This window comes from Phocoena sinus, chromosome 12, assembly GCF_008692025.1.
Source record: "Phocoena sinus isolate mPhoSin1 chromosome 12, mPhoSin1.pri, whole genome shotgun sequence".
Classification (NCBI taxonomy): domain Eukaryota; kingdom Metazoa; phylum Chordata; class Mammalia; order Artiodactyla; family Phocoenidae; genus Phocoena; species Phocoena sinus.
In genome coordinates, this window is record NC_045774.1 from 29,601,353 (window position 1) to 29,620,505 (window position 19,153).

The following is a 19,153-nucleotide window of genomic DNA, read 5'->3' on the forward strand; positions in this document are numbered from 1 at the left end:
GGCTAACGAAGTTATTCTCTTGAGGAATTCTCTTTGTCAGTAGAAGCAGACATAGCTTAATACCAGTTATGAAGCTCATGACAATCTTTGCTTATAAGAGGTTTACTGAAATAAAAAACTGGGAGAAAGTAAAGTTTCAAAATCAGATACGGAAGTGTAGTGGATATGTATGTAACTGTACTGAATGATCTTGAAAGCTTAGATTTTATTGCTTAGATTTTATTAGTTTTACTGTTTGTTTATCTCACCTAAGTTAGTATAAACCTCTGAGTTTCCTTGGGCACCTGGATGTGTGTGCACGTGGGTGTGTGCACATCTGAGAACTCAATCAATTTATATGCAGAGACTAAATCGTTTCATTGATCTAGTACATTATTGTTGGATACTAAGTTTTAGTGTTTGAGTAAAATGGAATTTTTATCACATTCTAAGGCACAACTAAAAAGCTATAATCATAGACGAGAAAGTCAATACCAGTATTTTCTCAGTTACTATTTCTACCTGAGATCCTGTTGGGTATTTGAAAGATATATTTTATACAGTATCAAATCCAAAATAAAAATTCTTAAAGCACCATAGCTGACCACATGCTTCTGATATGCCAATATTCACATCAAACTTTCTAAAGGTATATTCAAATTCATCATCATCAATATAAAGTTATATTCAAATTCATCATATGTTCTCACTTTAGTGTTCTGTTAGAAGTTGGATGGTAAATTTATTCCATCTGGCTTCTAATGTGCCACTAAAACCTAGAGTCATTTATTTCATTTATTTCTAGTAAAAATAATAAATGAAATGAAATAAAACTGTAAAACTTGGATAAAACCATATCAAACTTCTTTTTTGTGTGTTTTACAGGCTTGAGAGGAGTAATAATCTTAGAATTCTTTTTAGAATGAGACTCGTCCATTTTACCCAACAGAAAAATCAACCTAAAAAATTATCACCATATATGTATAAAAAATTCAAGTTCTCAAAAGATTAAAGTGTGTTTCCTATTATTGTGTATATATAAAATCATTCTATACAGTAGACAGTAATAAGTAGTAAGATTAATTTAAATCAGGTTTTAGAGAGGTGATTATTACTTCTTATTATCTAAAACTGGAAGACTTGCCCAAGAATACTGATCTTTCATAGTGTCTCTTAAAGAAAAAAATAAAACCTCTTTAAACAGAATTTAAATTTTATTATCCAGTAAAAACAGTGACTCACTGCAGAGAGAACAAGAAAGAAAATGCTATTACACAGGTTTCCAACACATACGTTTATGGGATATACTGAACAACACATCTTTTACTCATGCCTCAGATGCAACTGAAACTGGGTTTAAGACCTCGTCAATTGAAAAAAAACTTATTCAAAGCACTAACTTGGCTTACTTTCCTTGCACACGTCTGTTAATTTCAGCATGGTATGGGGACAGGGTATGTGTTCTGGAGCCAGACAAACTCCAGAGTTTCAAATCCCAGTTCTATCACTTAGCAGGTAGCCTTAGACATGATTTTTATGCTGGTGAGCCCTACAGTTTCTTCTCTACAAAAATAATGTGATAAACATATTTATTCCAAAAGTTTGTTAATTAACTAATGGAAAGCCCAATATAAAATGTCAAACACAAGGAGCAGATTCAGTAATAATCATCCCCATCTTCACTCATAATGTGATTATAGATAAACACTTTAATTTCATTGTGAAATCATGGGATAAAAAAGCAATTTGAATGGGTCATTTAAAAAAAGAAAGAGAAATCTATTTCAGCATAGTTGTTCTTGACAGAGAAGAACTTCTGTCCAGTGCCCAAGTTACTCAGTTATTTCTGATTTTATCATCTGAATGCCTACTAACTCAGATCATTAGCACCCATATTATATACCTTATTACAGTACTTATTTAGCTATCCTGAGGCTATTTTTTCTTGGGTTCTTTTAGTTTGTTGTTTTTGCTTTTACTTTCTCTTCATTTGAGGTTGGAAATGGAAAGATGAATTAAGAAAATAAGTGCAATCAAACCAGTCAGAAGTGCTATGTAAATAGCTCTTGCATGGTTTTATCCAGAAGGGGAAGAAACAGGGAATGATAATGTCTAGAATTAGGTTTCAGATTATCTATAGTTACAAAACAGAAGTAGATTCACGGATGTAGAGAACAAACTTATGGTTACCAGAGGATAAGGGCGGGGAGGGATAAATTGGGAGATTGGGACTGACATATACACACTACTACGTATAAAATAGATAACTAATAAGGACCTGCTGTATAGCACAGGGAACTCTACTCAATGCTCTGTAATGACCTATATGGAAAAGAATCTAAAAAAGAGTGGCTATATGTATAAGTATAACTGACCACCTTGGTGTACACCTGAAATTAACACAACATTGTAAATCAACTATACTCCAATAAAAAAATTTTTTAAATTAATGATCCACGCTAGAACCAGGAACAGTATTTGTGACTAAGTACTGTGCAGTGATTAACCTAAATTGCATCCTGGTTAGTAACCTGGAAAAGCTAATGCTGATACAAAGATGGAATGAATTGTGGCTGAGACACCAAAAGGACCAGGAGTAGTGGACAGGGGTGTATGGTATGAGACATCAAAGCAGACCTCCTTTTTGGAGACACTTTTTGTTCTAAATATGCACCAGTAAGTATGTATCATTCATTAACACAATTTCACTTTTGTTTATATTTGCATATACAATGTCTCCCCTTGACAGGAACTTTACTGTTCTCTTGAGCTAAATTTCTACCTTTCTGGTTTTCTTGAGGTTATCTGCATATATAGAAACCATATAAGAGTTTTAATAGTTTGATACAACTATTCTTAGCTCTGTAAATTCTTACCTCTAAATCATTAAAAAATAAATGTGTATCAGCAAGATTAAAAATCATCTCCTCCATTCGGAGTCCAAGGGTTACAGCCATGGGGGGATCCTGAAAAGGAAATGCACATATAATGAAGTAAATTTTCAGTAACCACAGTTATTATTAAAATTATCTTAAGTGCATATGCCTGTAGGGGGTAAGGAGGTGGAGACTGTTTGGGTTTTTTTTTTTTTTTTTTTTGCAGTACGCAGGCCTCTCACTGTTGTGGCCTCTCCCATTGTGGAGCACAGGCTCCGGACGCACAGGCTCTGTGGTCATGGCTCACGGGCCCAGCCGCTCCGCGGCATGCGGGATCTTCCCAGACCGGGGCACGAACCCGTGTCCCCTGCACCGGCAGGTGGACTCTCAACCACTGCATCACCAGGCAAGCCCTGTTTGGGTTTTTAACCTAAGATGCAAAAGATTTCCCAATTATCAGAAAAGGTGCCTTTCTAAAGGGTTATCTACAACATATTAAATATACTGCTACATCTGTGAATTTACAGGACTTTATATGCACAGAAAAATGACTTAGATACATTTTCACATAAAGCTATACATTCATGAGTGGAGGAGGAAGGAAGCAAGCTAGTTCACAGGACCCAGTTTACATATACTCCATGGAAAGTCCTTTGGAGAAAGGTACTTGGATGGGACACTGAAGAATGGAGCAGATCTGTTACCAAGAGAAAAGGACGTCCTTTTAAGAATGACAACAAATAAGTAGAAAAGAGAGAAAAGTAGGTCCATTGGATGTTTGTAGGACGAGAGCAGACGATATCGTCTGGAGGTGGGATAGAAAGAGCTGGCAGGGCAGCTCTAACTTCATTATTAATTGTATTTTGATCAACAGGCAATATTTATCTGAATATGTGTAGAGTCTGATCTAACCTGCATTTGACTAGGGATGGAGAGGGAAGGGTGGAGTATGGCTAAAGGAACATTAATTGAGTAAATATAATATAGAAATGTATAAAAATAAAATATATACATCTAGAAGTCTAATGAAAGTAAGGGGATTAGTAAAAAGTCAAAGTGACTTAATTTTTCTTTATAGAAACTAAGAGATTACACAGCAGCAAGGAGTTGAGAATGAAGACCAGAGTTGGTACTTCATCACAGTTAATTACAGTTGAAAGCCTGGAAGAGCGAGGTGTAAGACTTTATTTTTAAAAGTAAGACCTTTATTTTAGGGCTAGGGAAATAAGTCATGCAGAAACCTTGTGTTTAAAATGATCAGAGTTGGAGTATCTCTAAAGGAGAACGGCTCTGGATGTGACTCTGGAGATGAGAAAAGAGGAAACCTGGAAGGGACAAATCCTCAGAATTTGAGACCAGAATGGGTGTTGGCAGGGAGGAGAAAATGGTTTCAAACAAGGCTGACAGATCTAGACGGATACTATTGGTTTTGGCTGAGAAGTTATTTTGGAAGACCTTAGAGGGTGATTTGGGTTGAGTGGCTGGGCCAGGAGCCAGACTGTAGGGATGTGAGGAGAGAGAACCAAACTTGTGTTTTCAATGTTCTAATAAATGGCATTTCAAGAAATGTATTTAAACTTGGGGAAATGTAATGCTGACGTTACTTCAATTTATGATAAGAATATGCAACCCAGGTCAGGTCAAGCAGTATTCATAAACACCCCCGAACTTCCTCGACTTTGCAAGAAGAAGACCCTCTTTATGCCACACCTATACGGCAACCACCAATTTTTTCCCTCTGTACTTCCATAATGCTTTGAGGGGGGAAACCTTAGAGTGTAACCATGTTTGAAGTGAATGTCAGCCTCATATTCTGTAGTGATGAAAACCTACAGAATAGGAACTGAGTTCTGAGAAGGAGAGAGAGGAGAAGGTCACAGAGATGTTGAGTGAGCAAAGCTAAGACTTGATGTGGGAGAAGATGAGAGGACAATCATAGTATGTTGGGTGTCAACATAATTTTCCAACTGTTTACGTCTCTTTCTTGGAGATTTCTGTGGATTTCATAGCTAGACATTCTCTCTTCTCAAAAACAGAGACTCATGGTTCACATATTTTTAAAATTTTTATTATTTATTTTTTTTTGCAGTATGCGGGCCTCTCACTGCTGTGCCCTCTCCCGCTGTGGAGCAGAGGCTCCGGATGTGCAGGCCCAGCGGCCATGGCTCACGGGCCCAGCCACTCTGTGGCATGTGGGATCTTCCCGGACCGGGGCATGAACCTGTGTCCCCTGTATCGGCAGGCAGACTCTCAACCACTGTGCCACCAGGGAAGCCCTCGTTCACATATTTGATGGCATCTCGGTGTTACGTCCTCCGGTCAGTATGACTCTATGCTAGATTCATCTGTCTTCCAGTGACAGGATCATTTGGAGCAAGGCACCCAAAGATCAAATAAATTACATTTTATCCAACAAGTATTCATTCAAGAACGAAAACAAAAATATGAAGTGCCCATTTTGTGTCTCAAGGAGCTTCAAAACTCAGAGGGATCTCTTGTTCTGTTTTCTTCAAATATAAAATTCTTTTTTCTTATTTCTCTTTGTTGTTGTTTTTGTTGCTGTTGCTGAAAGAAAATCTCTGGAGGTAAAAAAATTTTTAAATATACATGTGTCTTCTTCCTGTAAAAAATTCCTATTTCTAGACTCCCTCTCTCTTTGTTATGGGGGTGGGGGGTTTGAATAGGCTGAGGACACAGAAAACTTGTAAATATTCCATCTAGTCATGGAACCATGAACAAAAAGCCTACAGAAATATCAGGAAAAATCAAATGTAATTATAGCATGAAAACATATAATTCCATTAGTGATGCTCTATGCTTTTGAGGAATGTTCACTGATGCAAGACAATAAAACTGAGCTCCACAGGACTCTGTTATGTTTCTGATGATTACTGCCCTAAAGATATATATTTCAGATGGGGGTTCAGAAATGTCTTCTATAAAAGGTTTTCCTTCTTGAGACTAGATTGGTTAAAGTCTTATCATATGATATGCCAATTTTTCTTTTTCAAGTTTTAGATAAAATTCTTCAATTTCTTATGTTCATGCCTCACATTCTTTGCACTTACAGATCAGATTTACAGGGATGGGAGAAAACGTACTGTTTCTTTTTGATTGTTACTTTCACCGATGCCACGCTTCTGTAGCACGTAGCTCTCTATGCTACCTAAGCAGTGATAGGAAAAACCATGGAGAATGCATTTTGTGCATCTGAGAGGCACGCAAACAAACATAATTTTTAGAAAATCAACAAGAATTCTCTAACAAAGAAGCATAGCGTATGACATGATGAAAACTGTTTTTGAGCACCCCACTGGAATGCAACCCCACGGCAAAGGAAGGGGCAGTTATCTGTTTCTCGAGCTTGGCGATTCCACATCACACAGGCTCCTAGAGCCAGGACTTAGTAAGCATTTTGGCAAAACTTCATTGGTTAACCGGGGACGTTTCAGTTTGAGGTTTGCCTGAGTGTGAACTGGCTGTATTTTGCTAAGGCCTGTTGAAAGGGAGGTGTTTTGTCACCTATGCCGAAGGCTTGACACAGACGGGCTAGGAAGAGCCATGCCACAAGCCAAGGAAAGCCGTGCTTGTAAGAGGTGCTGATCTTGTTTCTAAGAGAACATCAGGTGAGGGCTTACTTTCAAATATCTGGTTTTACTTTTTTTTCTTTTTCCAGTTTACTAAGTCACTGGGATAGCTAATTCTAAGTAAGCAAGATTCCAGCACCCCATTTTCCAGCTAAAGAACCCCCAGATTTAAGAATCCAAGAAAGATGGGCAGGAAGTTGGTGGGTGTCGTTGTCATGTTGGACACCCTCTCCCTTGCAGAGCACCGGGCAGGAGCTGCCACAGCCTGCAATCCCACGGCTTTATCAGGCATTTGAGAATTAAACATACTTCTGGATTGAAGCCAACTTTTATACAGAGATGTTTGCTCGTTTTCATTAGATGTTTGTAGAATTATGGGCACCTTACGAATCAAGGGTTACTGCCTTTCCTCAGTTTAACTGTAGTGAGTGTTGAGTTTAGGGTCTGCAATGAAGTGACAGTGAAAACTTGGATAGAGGGGAGAAGTGGGATAATAAAGTGAGTAACAGGGTTTTGTGGTAGCTCTGATACATATTATACATGCATAACAGTTCCAATCGGTTCAAAGTGCCTACAGCAGAGTTTCATATGGGGCAAACTGAACCTCTGCCAATTTAAATTGACTCTGTGTAGCGTTCTATGAAAATACTGAAACTATTCCCAAGACATTTGTTGGGGAGAGAGAGAGACAGACAAGAGATACAGAGACAGAAACAGAGACAGAGGGGAGATGAAGAAAATGAGTAGCTCTTGGCCCTTAACTGTGTGCTTTTCAGCCGGATGTGATCAGTGTATAACCAAGTCAGGATCAAGGACAGCACTTCTCTATATCAAAATACTAATGCCTATTAGCCATGTAAGCGCAGAGCATAAATTGGAGCCAGACAGTCTGTCTATGGGCCTCTGCCCTGCACTGGGCCATCAGCTGGAATTCCTCCTCTAGGGACACACTGTAAAAATATTTCAGGAGAGGCAGCAATTATGTATTTTTAAAGAAATGGGGGACTTTTTTTTTAAGAACTCAAGCTCTTGGAACAGTTACTCCCTTGGGACCTGAATCATATTTGTGGACACGTGCACACAGAGGCAGAAGATGTGCAAATTCACTACAGGAAAAGAAAGACAAACTAGCTCCACGAACCAAGGTGGAAATAGCTAGTGGGTTTGTTAGAATACCTAAACTCTTTTAATCAGCGACAAGAAATGCCATGACATTCAGTCGTGAATCAGAAGGGAAATTTTACAATTGAGTTGTTTGTCTGTAATGGACAGGCAGTGGGCTTAAGTGCTCTCAGGGGGAATTGGAGAAGGGTTTTAGGAACTTCCATGTATTTATTGAGTGTCTACTATGTGTCAGACATGATCAAATTCTGGGCAGAGAGCAGAAAATTAAATAAGCAAACTCCCTGCTCTTGTGGGGTTTATACTATTACTGGATGAGCCCTCTGATGAATACATGGACAAAAAACAAGGAAATATGTAGTATTCTAGGTGGTGGGAAAAAAATCAGTCAGCAGACACAGAAGGCTATGGGGATGGGTGGTGATGGCTTATTGAAAGGAAGTGAAGGGAAAGCCTTTCTTAGGAGGTGACAGTGGAGGATAAGAGACCTGAGAAAAGGGAGGGGACTAGCCATGCACAGCCATGGCGATAGGGAACATACACAGAGGCGACAGTGAGAAAAATGTGTACGGGAGTGTGTGAGGCACAGTGACCCAGGTGAGAGACGTGAAATGGACCAAGGATTTTAAGAAAGAGGGAGTGATTAACTGGGTCAAATACAAGTGAGAGAGACCCCAGGAAGATAAACCATGAATTTGGCAAGAAGGTCATTTCTCAGACTTGAAGAGAGTTGTAGGACCGGCAAGTGAGGGAAGAGCAGAGAGAGAGAGCAGTGACTGGAAAACGGCTCAAGAGGCTTTTCTGGTGATGGGACTACCACGATATGTAAAAGAGTGATGGGAATAATCCGAAAAAGTGGGACACTGGGGATTCACGAATGAAAGAGGTCTTTTTGGGAGGAGATTCACTGGGTAAGTGAGAGGGCCTGGATCCAGGGCATGAATGGGGGTGCAGAGAGCAGGAAGAGAATACGGTTATGGTGCAAAGATAAAGTGATTCTTCCAGTTTGCTTTTTTTTTCTTCTTTAAGTGATGGAGGAAGAGTTTTATGCAGAATTGAGAGGGGGCTTTGAAGGGCTGAGGGGAGAGAAGGTTTGAAATAATCAGCTGGAAGAGTTAGCTCAGGTGTGCTGGGACCCACTTGAGATTTGTGGCCACGTTCAGCCGTTGAGGTACAAGGTAGAGTGTTGGACAGGGTTTTTTTGATTTGTCTTGTTTTTTTCAAGGTGAGCCTGACGGAGAAAAAGAGGCATAAAGATGATGAGACTTTATGCAAAAGCGGGGTGACAGCATCATCCAGGGTTGGGATGATGACGTCTGAGGCAGAGGCTCCTGAACTTGACCACATATGAGAAGCACCTGGGGAGCTTTGACAAATCCTGCTGCCCAGGCCACACCCTGTACCAATTAAATCAGGTATTCTCTGAGGTGGGACTCATGCATCAGTAATTTCAAAGCTCTCCAGTGATTCTAATGTACACAAGACCGAGAATCAGTGATTAAGATCTTTCTACTCAAAGTGTGGCTCACAGACCAGCAGCACTGAGTTAGGAGCTTGTTAGAAAGGCAGATCACAGACCCTACCCCGGAGATCTACTGAAGCAGAAGATACAGTTTAACCAGATTGCCTGGTGACTCGTATGCATGTTAATATTTATAAAGCACTGGTCTAAGAGCTCTCCTGAAGGTCTGGGATGGTTAGGGAACACCAGAGCTGGCATGGCCTTCTGGTTTCCCAGGAGTTAAGCCTCTGAGACGCTTCCAAAAGACTCTTATGACCTGAATCAGTCTGATTACTGAGGAGCATGGTGACTCAGTGTAATTTCTTGGGAATTAGGCTTCCCTGGAAATAGCTCACAGTTATGAGTAAGAGTGAATTGCCCCACCTTCACCTCCATAAAGATCATCTGTGGACTTAACTTCAAGGACCAGAGGACCCATGGTGCCTCTTTTCTTAGTCATGTAGCCAACGACCTTCTAGGGAGCAGGTAAAGGTGTAAAACTAGTTAATTTTTCCTCTGGATTAAAAGGATTTGTTCAAAATCCAAGTATTTGATGTATTTGCAACTGAACAGTAGTCAAATTAAGTAATCAGAAGTCATGAAGGGGACATCACACAGCTTACCTACCACTACCAGCTTCTACTGTTTCGATCAGTAGAGAATCCAATGAATAATGCTCACCCACATTTATTAAACTAATAACAGATTAAATATACTTCAAGGGGAATTACAGCAATAGTAATATGCTACAACTGTAGTTGCTATGCTATACTACTGCTATCGTAGAGATTATGGATTGATGGAACTTGCTTCCAGCCCATAATATATCATAAATACTTTTAAAAATAAAAACTAGTAAAGTATCATATTTATATTATACAATATATAATAGTATAGCATAGCAAGCGGATGGAAAGGGAGAAGAAAAGAGAATGGTGAGAATGACCATGGAAGGATGAGCTAGAAAGCATAGGACTGAGAGAAAAGTGACAGAGATGGCAAATCAACCCACCCAATTGAGGCCTCAGGACTTGGAGAAAGGTGGGTGGTATATTAGAGGAAGACTGTATAAAAGATAAGTGAGACATGAATTTCGAAAAAGACAAGTTAATGATGAGTTATGGAAATTTAAGGCAAGGTAATAATGTAATCTGCCTCCCTCCAACACCCAAGATGTGAGATGGAATGCTTTTTTAAAATTTATTTATTTTTTTGTTGTTGTTGAGGTATAGGTGTTTTACAATGTTGTGTTAGTTTCTACTGTACAGCAAAGTGAAGTAGAGTTCCCTGTGCTATACAGCAGGTTCTTATTAGTTATCTATTTTATGCACATCAGTGTATACATGTCAATCCCAATCGCCCAATTCATCCCACCACCACCATCACCACCCCCTACAACCCCTTGGTGTCCATACGTTTGTTCTCTAAATCTGTGTCTCTATTTCTGCCTTGCAAACTGGTTAATCTGTACCATTTTTCTAGATTCCACATGTATGTGGTAATATACGATATTTATTTTTCTCTTTCTGACTTACTAGAGACTGTCATACAGAGTGAGATTGAACGTTCATAAGCGAAGATCATAAACGGAGATTGAAACTTCAGGGAGGTTATAAAAGGTGCCTCCAGAAGTTTGTGCTTTTAAGAAATGAATAACCACTTATCTTTCTTGTATATTAATTTCAAGTTTCACTGTCTCTCAAACTCTCTATGAGAGTTTGAGAAGTGTCACTGTCTTTGATTTAGCTTTACTTTTACATACATATGTACAAGTGACCCTTGAACAACATAGGTTTGAACCTTGTTGGTCCATTTATATGCGGAATTTTTTTTCAATAAATATGCTCGAACATTTTTTGGAGATTTGCGATAATTTGAAAAAAACTCCCAGACCAACCACATAGCCTAGAAATATTGAAAAAAAAAATTAAATTAGGTATATCATGAATGCATAAACTATATAGAGATACTAGTCTATTTTATCATTTAATACCATAAGATACACACAAATCTATTAAAAAGTTAAAACTGATCAAAACCTATGCACACACAGACTGTTCACGGCACTGTTCACAGTCAAGAGAAATGTATACAAACAGGATTAAATGCAGGATTAAATCATAACTGAAAAAATTAACTGTAGTCCATATTGTACTACTGTAGTAATTTCATAGCCACCTCCTGTTACTATTTCAGTGAGCTCAAGTGTTACAAGTATCCGCTTAAATGCCAAGTGAGGCTAATCAACTCCTCGTGAGCAGTTCATTTCTCCAGTAAACTGCACTTTGCAGTAAAAAGTGATCTCTTGCAGCTCTCGCGTATTTTGCGTTGTTTACTGCAATACCATAAACCTGAAATAACACCAGGGGACCCAGACGAGTGCCCCTAGTGATGCTAGAAGTGCTCCCAAGAAGCAGAGAAAATCCTGACATGACAAAAAAAAAAAAGTTTAATTACTTGATATGTACCATAGCTTAAGTTCTTCAGCTGTGGTTGCCCTCCATCTCAAGATAAGTAAATCGAGCGTAAAGACCATTGTAAAGAAGAAAAGGAGATTCATGAAGCCATCGCTGCAGTTACATCAGCAGGCTCAAAACCTTGCTCTTTTTCAGAAATACCTTTTTATCTCACGTGGAAAATCCAGCTTTGATGTGGGTTCAGGATTACTATAAGAAAGGCATACGTGTAGATTCTAATATGATTTGAGAAAAAGTAAAGTCATTAAATGACAACTTAAAGCAAAAGGAAGGTGAAGGAGCTAAAGCTGGAGAAATTAATGTCAGCAAAGATGGTCTGATAATTTAAGAAAGAGGTTTGGCTTAAAAAATGTCATGATAACAGGAGAAGCAGCTTCACACACCAAGAGGCAGCAGATGTGTTCCCAGACACCATTAAGAAAATCATTGGGGAGAAAGAATATCTGCTGAACAGGTTTTTACTGCAGACGAAACTGCCCTATTCTGGAAAAACAAATGTCACCAAGGAAGAGAAGCTAGCAGCAGGATTTAAGGCAGGAAGGGACAGTCTAATACTACCGTTTTGTGCAAATGCAGTCAGGTTTATGATCCAGATCGCCCTTATATATAAAGCTGCTAACCCCAAGCCTTGAAGGGAAAGGATAAACACCAGCTGCCAGTCTTCTGATTGTACAAAAAGAAGGCCTGACAATGAGAACACTTTTTCTGGATTGGTTCTACTGAGGCTTTGTCCCTGAAGTCAGGAAGTACCTTGTTAGTAAGGGAATGCCTTTTAAAGTCCTTCTGATATTGGACTACGACCCTGGCTACCCAGAACCCCATGAGTTCAACACTGAAGGCACTGTAAAGTGGTCTACTTGCCCCCAAACACAACATCTCTAATTCAGTCTCCAGAACGGGGAGCGGGGGGGTCATACGGCCCTTTAAGGCTCATAATATATGGTACTCTATGGAAAGGATTGTCAATGCTATGGAAGAGAACCTCAATAGAGAACATCATGAATGTCTGAAAGGATTATGCCATTGAAAATGCCATCACTGGTATAGAAAAAACCCTGAAAGCCATCAAGCCAGAAACAATAAATGCCTGCTGGGGAAACTTGTGTCCAGATGTTGTGCATGACGTCACAGGATTTACGACAGAGCCAATCAAGAAAATCATGAAAGAGATGGTGGATACGGCAAAGAGAGGTGAGGGCGAAGGGTTTCAAGATAGAGATCTTGGAGAAATTCAAGAGCTAACGGACACCACATCAGAAAGATTAACAGGGGACAAACTGATGGAGATGAGTGCATCTGAACCAGTGCCAGACAACGAGGAAGAAGACATAGAAGAAGCAGTGCCAGGAAACAAAATGACATTAGGCAGTCTGGCAGAAGGTTCTGATTATTCAAAACTGCTTTTGATCTCTTTTAAGACATGGACCCTTCTATGATATAGGCGCTGAAACTAAAGCAAACGATGGAAAGATTGGTACCATATAGAAACATTTTTAGAAAAACAAAAAAGCAAAAAAAGTCAGACAGAAATTGTGCTGTCTTTCCGTAACGCTACACTGAGTGTGCCTGCCTCTCCTGCTTCCCCTTCCACCTCCACCATCGCTTCCACCTCTGCCGCCTGGTGAGACAGCAAGACCAACCCCTCCTCTTCTCCCTCGTCCTCAGCCTACTCATTGTAAAGAGGCCGAGGATGAAGAATTTTATGACGATCCACTTCCACTAAATGAAGAGTAATCATCATGACAGACAGTTAATAACCTTAGCTGTTGTGTCTGTGTGTTGAATGTCTTCGTGTGAAAATCTAATAACTGTACGGCAAGAACTGTATGACACATTTTTGTCCCATAATCACCATTGCCTACGTTTTTGTCTTGTAGAACATCGTGTGCAAAGACTTGTATTGAAGTGAACAGCTTATCCTTACGTGTGCATAAGGTGAGCGATATATCATATAAAATTAATAATGTGTTAGTTTTCTTACTGTTTTATAACTTTGCTTTCAAAGAATTACATTACTGTACAGTACGCCCCTCTCTATTAACTGGAGAAACTGCGTATCAGCCTATCGTCACAGGTAAGTGTTTGTTTGTTTGTTTGTTTTAATGTGACTGTGTCTCCAATACTGTATTAAGAATATGACTGTAGTACTGTGTGTCATAAAAATTTTACAATGACTCATTCATCAGTGTATAGGTTAGGCTACTGTGAAGCAACCATATCGATGACACTTAGGCTATCATAAAGCAATCACATCGCTGCCTTGTTATCAGTGCATGAATCGTTATGTCTGTAAATAAATATGAATTTATTTTTCACATTATCTTTTCATTTTTGATGTCTAGTGTTAGTAACGTGTATCACATCTACAGTGTTTTATACCATGTACGACAATACTGACATAGGTACTGACAGACAACTCACCTTATAAACAGATGACAAACGTATGGTATTGATAAATACAGTACCGTACTGTAAATGTACTTCCTCTTACTTATGACTTTCATAATAACATTTTCTTTTCTCTAGCTTACTTTACTCTAAGAATACGGTATATAATACATCAACATGCAAAATTCGTGGTAACCATTTACGTTATCAGTAAGGCTCCCAGTCAACAGCAGCCTATTGGCAGTTAAGTTTTTAAGGTGTCAAAAGTTACTCAGATTTTTGACTTCATGGGGGGTCGGCACCCCTGACCCCCCGCACTGTTCAAGGGTCAACTATACTATGTTTACATGCACACGCATGTGTGCCCTTAAACACATATACTATGAGCAACCATGAAAAACACTAACATTTTTTTCACTTTATTTTTCTTTTCCATTATGGTTTATTACAGGATATTGAATATAGATCCCTGTGCTATACAGTAGGATCTTGTTGTTTATCCATACTATATATAATAGTTTGCATCTGCTAGTCCCAAACTCCAAATCCATCCCTCCCCGCCCCCTCTCCCCCTTGGCAACCACAAGTCTGTTCTCTATCACTAAAGTTTTTGAGACTTGTAAATTCCTCATTCATTCAATTTATATGTGCCATGATCCCTCTCTAGTCACGCTCTTCTCTACAACATTGAGCTGAGTATCTCACATTATGAGATGAAACAACACATACATTTTTGGATAAAACACCCAGTTTCCCCCCAATTCAGTTTCTCAACATTCAGATTTCCTTGGAACCAAATAAAACGGGTTACACTCATTGAATGTTTGCTCTGTGGTAGGTAATGTGCCGAGTTTTAATGCACTGACTCATTTAACCCTTCTAATCAAATTATGAAGTTATTATTCTCCCCATTTTATATAAAAGGTAACTGAGGCTCACAAAGACTAAATAAACTACCCCAGGTCACATGCATAGTAGGAAGTGGAGATAGAATTTAAGCTCAGGTCCCTTCTCCCTCCAAATTCAGAATGCTCTAGCCATTATGCCCAGAGGGGTGGTCACCTGCATGCTGCCATCAGAGTGGCCTCCAATCCATGGTTCCAACACTTGATTCATTCAAACCACATTCTAGCAAATCATGTTGCTTCTCCTTAGGTGACATACACATAAGTCAGTACTTATCTTCATGACAATCTCATCATTTAAAATATAGCTTGTGCTGTTTCAGAAGCCTTTCCACATAAGTGTGTGTAGATTGTTTAATATAAAAGTAACCAGTGGATTTATCCTGATGAACATATCATTTCTCCAGTGCTCCTTTTATATAAGATGTTGTCTAAAATGAGCAAGTAGTTTTGGGAGCTTGGATTTCAGTTTCGCAATATAACTGTTCACTTTTCCTTCAGTCTTTTACCTGACTTGGGCTATTTCCTTTGCATCCTTCCTGTGGAATGACTTTTAGAGAATCATGGCCTCATAGCACATGACACATTAATGCTTCAAAATAAACCAGATCCCTAAAGCACAATTTATTTAGCTTCTTTCACTCCTCCTTCTAACAAAGAGGAATTACTGCAACTTATCAGGTAAAATACTATATACAATTAATCAGGGAATAGAGATAATCTTCATAAACTCTAACAGATGATGGATGATTCCTGGTCTGCGTCCTGCCAAATTTATAAACTCCTGCTTTAGAGCTGTGCAGTGCTGAAAGGTGTACATGCCAGCTGGTGCTCAGCTGCAAAGCCCGTCACCAGCTCCACAGGCAGCAGAACTCAAATACTGACATCCCTCATTTGCCATCACGGTAAATATCCAGGAATAGTTCTGCTTGGGAAAAGAACATGTTGTGTTGACAACTGAACAGGGTCCAAAGTGATCACATATTAGGAAGATCCTTGGAAAATTCATAATATTATTTATTTATAAACTGAAGCAGGATTTTTCTAAAGGTTTCTTTTAATTAAAACACAAAAGTTAGTTACGCAGAGCAATTTATGAGTAAAAATGGCATTCCTAAATTATTATGTTCCATGAATTTTATTTTGGTAGGTGGTGGGGAAAGACATGAGGCCAAAAGAGTGCAGAGATCCTGAGCAGGTGGAAGAGACGTGGGTTCCGGCTGGCCAAACCACTTGCGAGCTGTGTGACGTGGTACCAATCACATAGGGTGGTGGTGAAAGCAAAGGAGATAGTAATGCATTTAACAGGCCACTCAGAAAAGTGCCAGGCACATAGCAAGAGCTCAAAAATGGTACTTACTTACTTATTTGTTTGTTTGTTTGTTTTTACCAGGGTTGGAGGTGGGGAAGAGAGAGAAAAATAGGTAGATAGGTAGGTAGGTGTGGTCATGGCAGGTCATGATTTTACACCACTGGCGCTTATATTTCCAGTTCTCAGCTCACTATGTTTCAGGCCACTGCAGTACCACTTTGTGCAAACACTGACCTTCTGCATGTCTGGAAATTTCTGCCTTTGTCATTTCCCCTTTTGGGGGAAATAGTGCATTAAATTTCTCCGCTACAGGACATGGATGATAGTTTTCAGAGCTAAGTGCTACTTTTATATATATTTTTTTACATTATATCATTTAATCCATCCGGTAACTCCAGGAAGGAAATGGATTATAACCATGTTTAGATGTGAAAAGAGGCTCAGAGGTTAAATGAGTAGCTTAAGGTACATCTAGGCACAGGACTTCCTCCTAACCTCTAGTTTGGTGCTCCTTCAGCTGGATTACTGCCCTACAGAACATGTTCTGAGCAACCCTCAGGACTCAGGAAACCTTTCTGGGGTGACTGAGAACCATGGGGGAAGGGATTGTCTACGTGAGGGAAATGGGATGTCTCCAGTCCCCCAACTTCTACATTTCACCTAGAGCAGATCTGCCCTCATATGTTTTATATAAAGATACTCAGCGTGATATACTACGAACACAAAAGATCCTCTGGTTAAAAGAAGAGAAAAATCACTATGTTATACAAAACTTTTACACTCTGAAAGTGCACATGGTGGAAACAAGACTGATCCGAGAAATTAAAAGGACTGAAGACATTAAGAATTTCAAGATTAGATAAATTTTACGTAGTACAGGGGTCTTTTTTTTCCTCAGCAGAAATAATGGCCCTGGTCACTTTCGCTATTGGCAAAGTCCTTCTGAATTGTCAACTGATCACCAGAAAGACCTCATTTCAGTCGGTCCTCAAGGTCATTACTTAGACACTTGGGAATGGAGGAATTAAACATGGTTGCAAAGGATTCTTAACTGTAAAACATCTCAGGACCTTTAAGATGATAACATATACTGAATGGCCATAAAATTCAAGTATTCCTCAAATTTATTTGGCCACGGTTCTTTTTTTTTTTCCACAAAGACTATCAATTAACATACTTTGGAACTCGCTTTCCCAAGAAAAATGTTGGGGAAATGCTCTTTTCTAGCGGTTCCCAAAGCATGGTCCATCAGCTTTATTGAAAATTTATTCCAAAGGTGAAATCTCAGGCCCTGCCTCAGACCTACAGAATCAGAAACTCTGGGTTTTACAATCCCTGAGGGTCAGGGACTCACATTCAAGCTCAAGAAGCCTTTCTCCAGGCAGCAGTCTCCTAAACGGTCTTCTTCCTCTAAACTCCTTTCTCCACGCAGCAGCCGATCTTAAACCACCAGGTCCCAATTCAACCTAAACCCTACAACAACTTCCACTGCACCTAGAATAAATTCCAAATGCCTTACGGCAGACACTGGACCTGATGCGGCCCCCTGCCTGTCTCTCTGTTTTTACCTTATGTTACCTTGCGTTACTCTCCTTTGTTTACAACCTTCCAGCCACACTGCTCCTTTATATTCCCGGAACACTGGACGATTGCTCCTGCCCAGAGCCCTTCTATGTCCTCTGCCTGGAACGGTCCCCTCCACACTCCTCTCCCCCCTAATCTGCACAGCTAGCTCCTTCTTGTAATTCAGGTGTCAGCATCAATGTCATCTCTCCCCAGTCACCCACCCAGTCACTCTGCGTCTGACCTAGTTTTATTGTCTTCAGAGCAGTTACCATAATCTGAAGTTACCTTGTTTGCCTGTAAGCTCCATGAGAGCAGGAAGCATGTGTACCTGTGCTAAGTAAATATCTGTTGGATGAACACAGTTGTCCTTGGAGCTCTAGTTTATTTATGGTGTGTGGTGAAGCTGCAACTACCCAATACCCTCTCTGTCCCCTTCAAATGACCCCTGAGCTACATGTGGTCCCCAGCTTCGCAAGATGGGCCTCATATAACAACATCCTTTATTTAGTCACTTCTTAACATGCCAAAATATTAATGTCTTATTAGCTAAAAGGCAACACCAATTTCCTTATTGACATTAAGAAAAAAGTCAATGATCAAATTACTTTAAAAAATAAATAATAATTCAATAAACATGGTCATCTAAATTGTTTTTCATGCAACTCAATAAAGGAATTTTCATTTTGATTAGAAAAAAATAGAGCTTAAAAACATTTTCCCTTTAATTTCTTTTAATTTCCTGGAGGAAACCATTATTCAACATGGTCAACTCCAGCAGGCCCCCTTCCGGTAGCAGAGAATAGTATTAAGGACAAAGCTTTGTTATGAGAATGACCTGGTTTCCAATACTCGTACCAGCATTTATCACTTTTCAACCTTGGTCAAGTTTCTTAAACTCCAATAACCCAGGTTTCCTCATCCACAGAACGTGGATCACAATACGTTACAGTAGAGTAATTATAAGAGTTAAGTTGGATAACATTTGTGAAAGTGACTAATCACAGTTACAATTTTTGTGAGCGTTAGTTCACACCAAGTGTTCTGCTAAGCTATTAAACATGGTAGTCTCTTTACTTCTCCTTCACTATAGATAGTATTATTCCCATGTTACAGAAATGGAGACGGAAGAATTAAGTAATTTGCCCAAGGTCAGAAGACTGTAAGCGTCCGCACTGGGTTTTCAAAGTTAGGTTTCTCTGACTCAAAGGCTCTTGTCCTTCTCCCCCATCCCTACTGCTTGTGAAATGCCAAACACGGGTGCTACCACATGGTAGGTGTTCTAGAAATGTAGGCTTATCTTCCCCACACCCTGCCAACAGTGCCTCTGATCCTATTCCGATTCTGCACCACCATGAGGTACTGGTATCTGTCTACCACACTCTATTTCACTGAACATTTCTTAAGTTTTCCCTTTTGATGGAAAACTATCCCACTTGTCTA

The 19,153-nt window shown here is 39.5% G+C and overlaps 1 protein-coding gene across 7 annotated transcripts in view; it reads right to left on the bottom strand.

Moving 5' to 3' along the window:
- Positions 1-19,153, bottom strand: part of EYA4 (EYA transcriptional coactivator and phosphatase 4) — a 262,387-nt gene that overhangs the window by 19,099 nt on the left and 224,135 nt on the right. For all 7 annotated transcript variants that reach the window (XM_032651137.1, XM_032651136.1, XM_032651135.1 and 4 more), the window contains one exon: positions 2,856-2,945. In XM_032651137.1, coding sequence (XP_032507028.1) covers positions 2,856-2,945 — 90 coding nt within the window. The remainder of the gene's footprint in view (positions 1-2,855; positions 2,946-19,153) is intronic.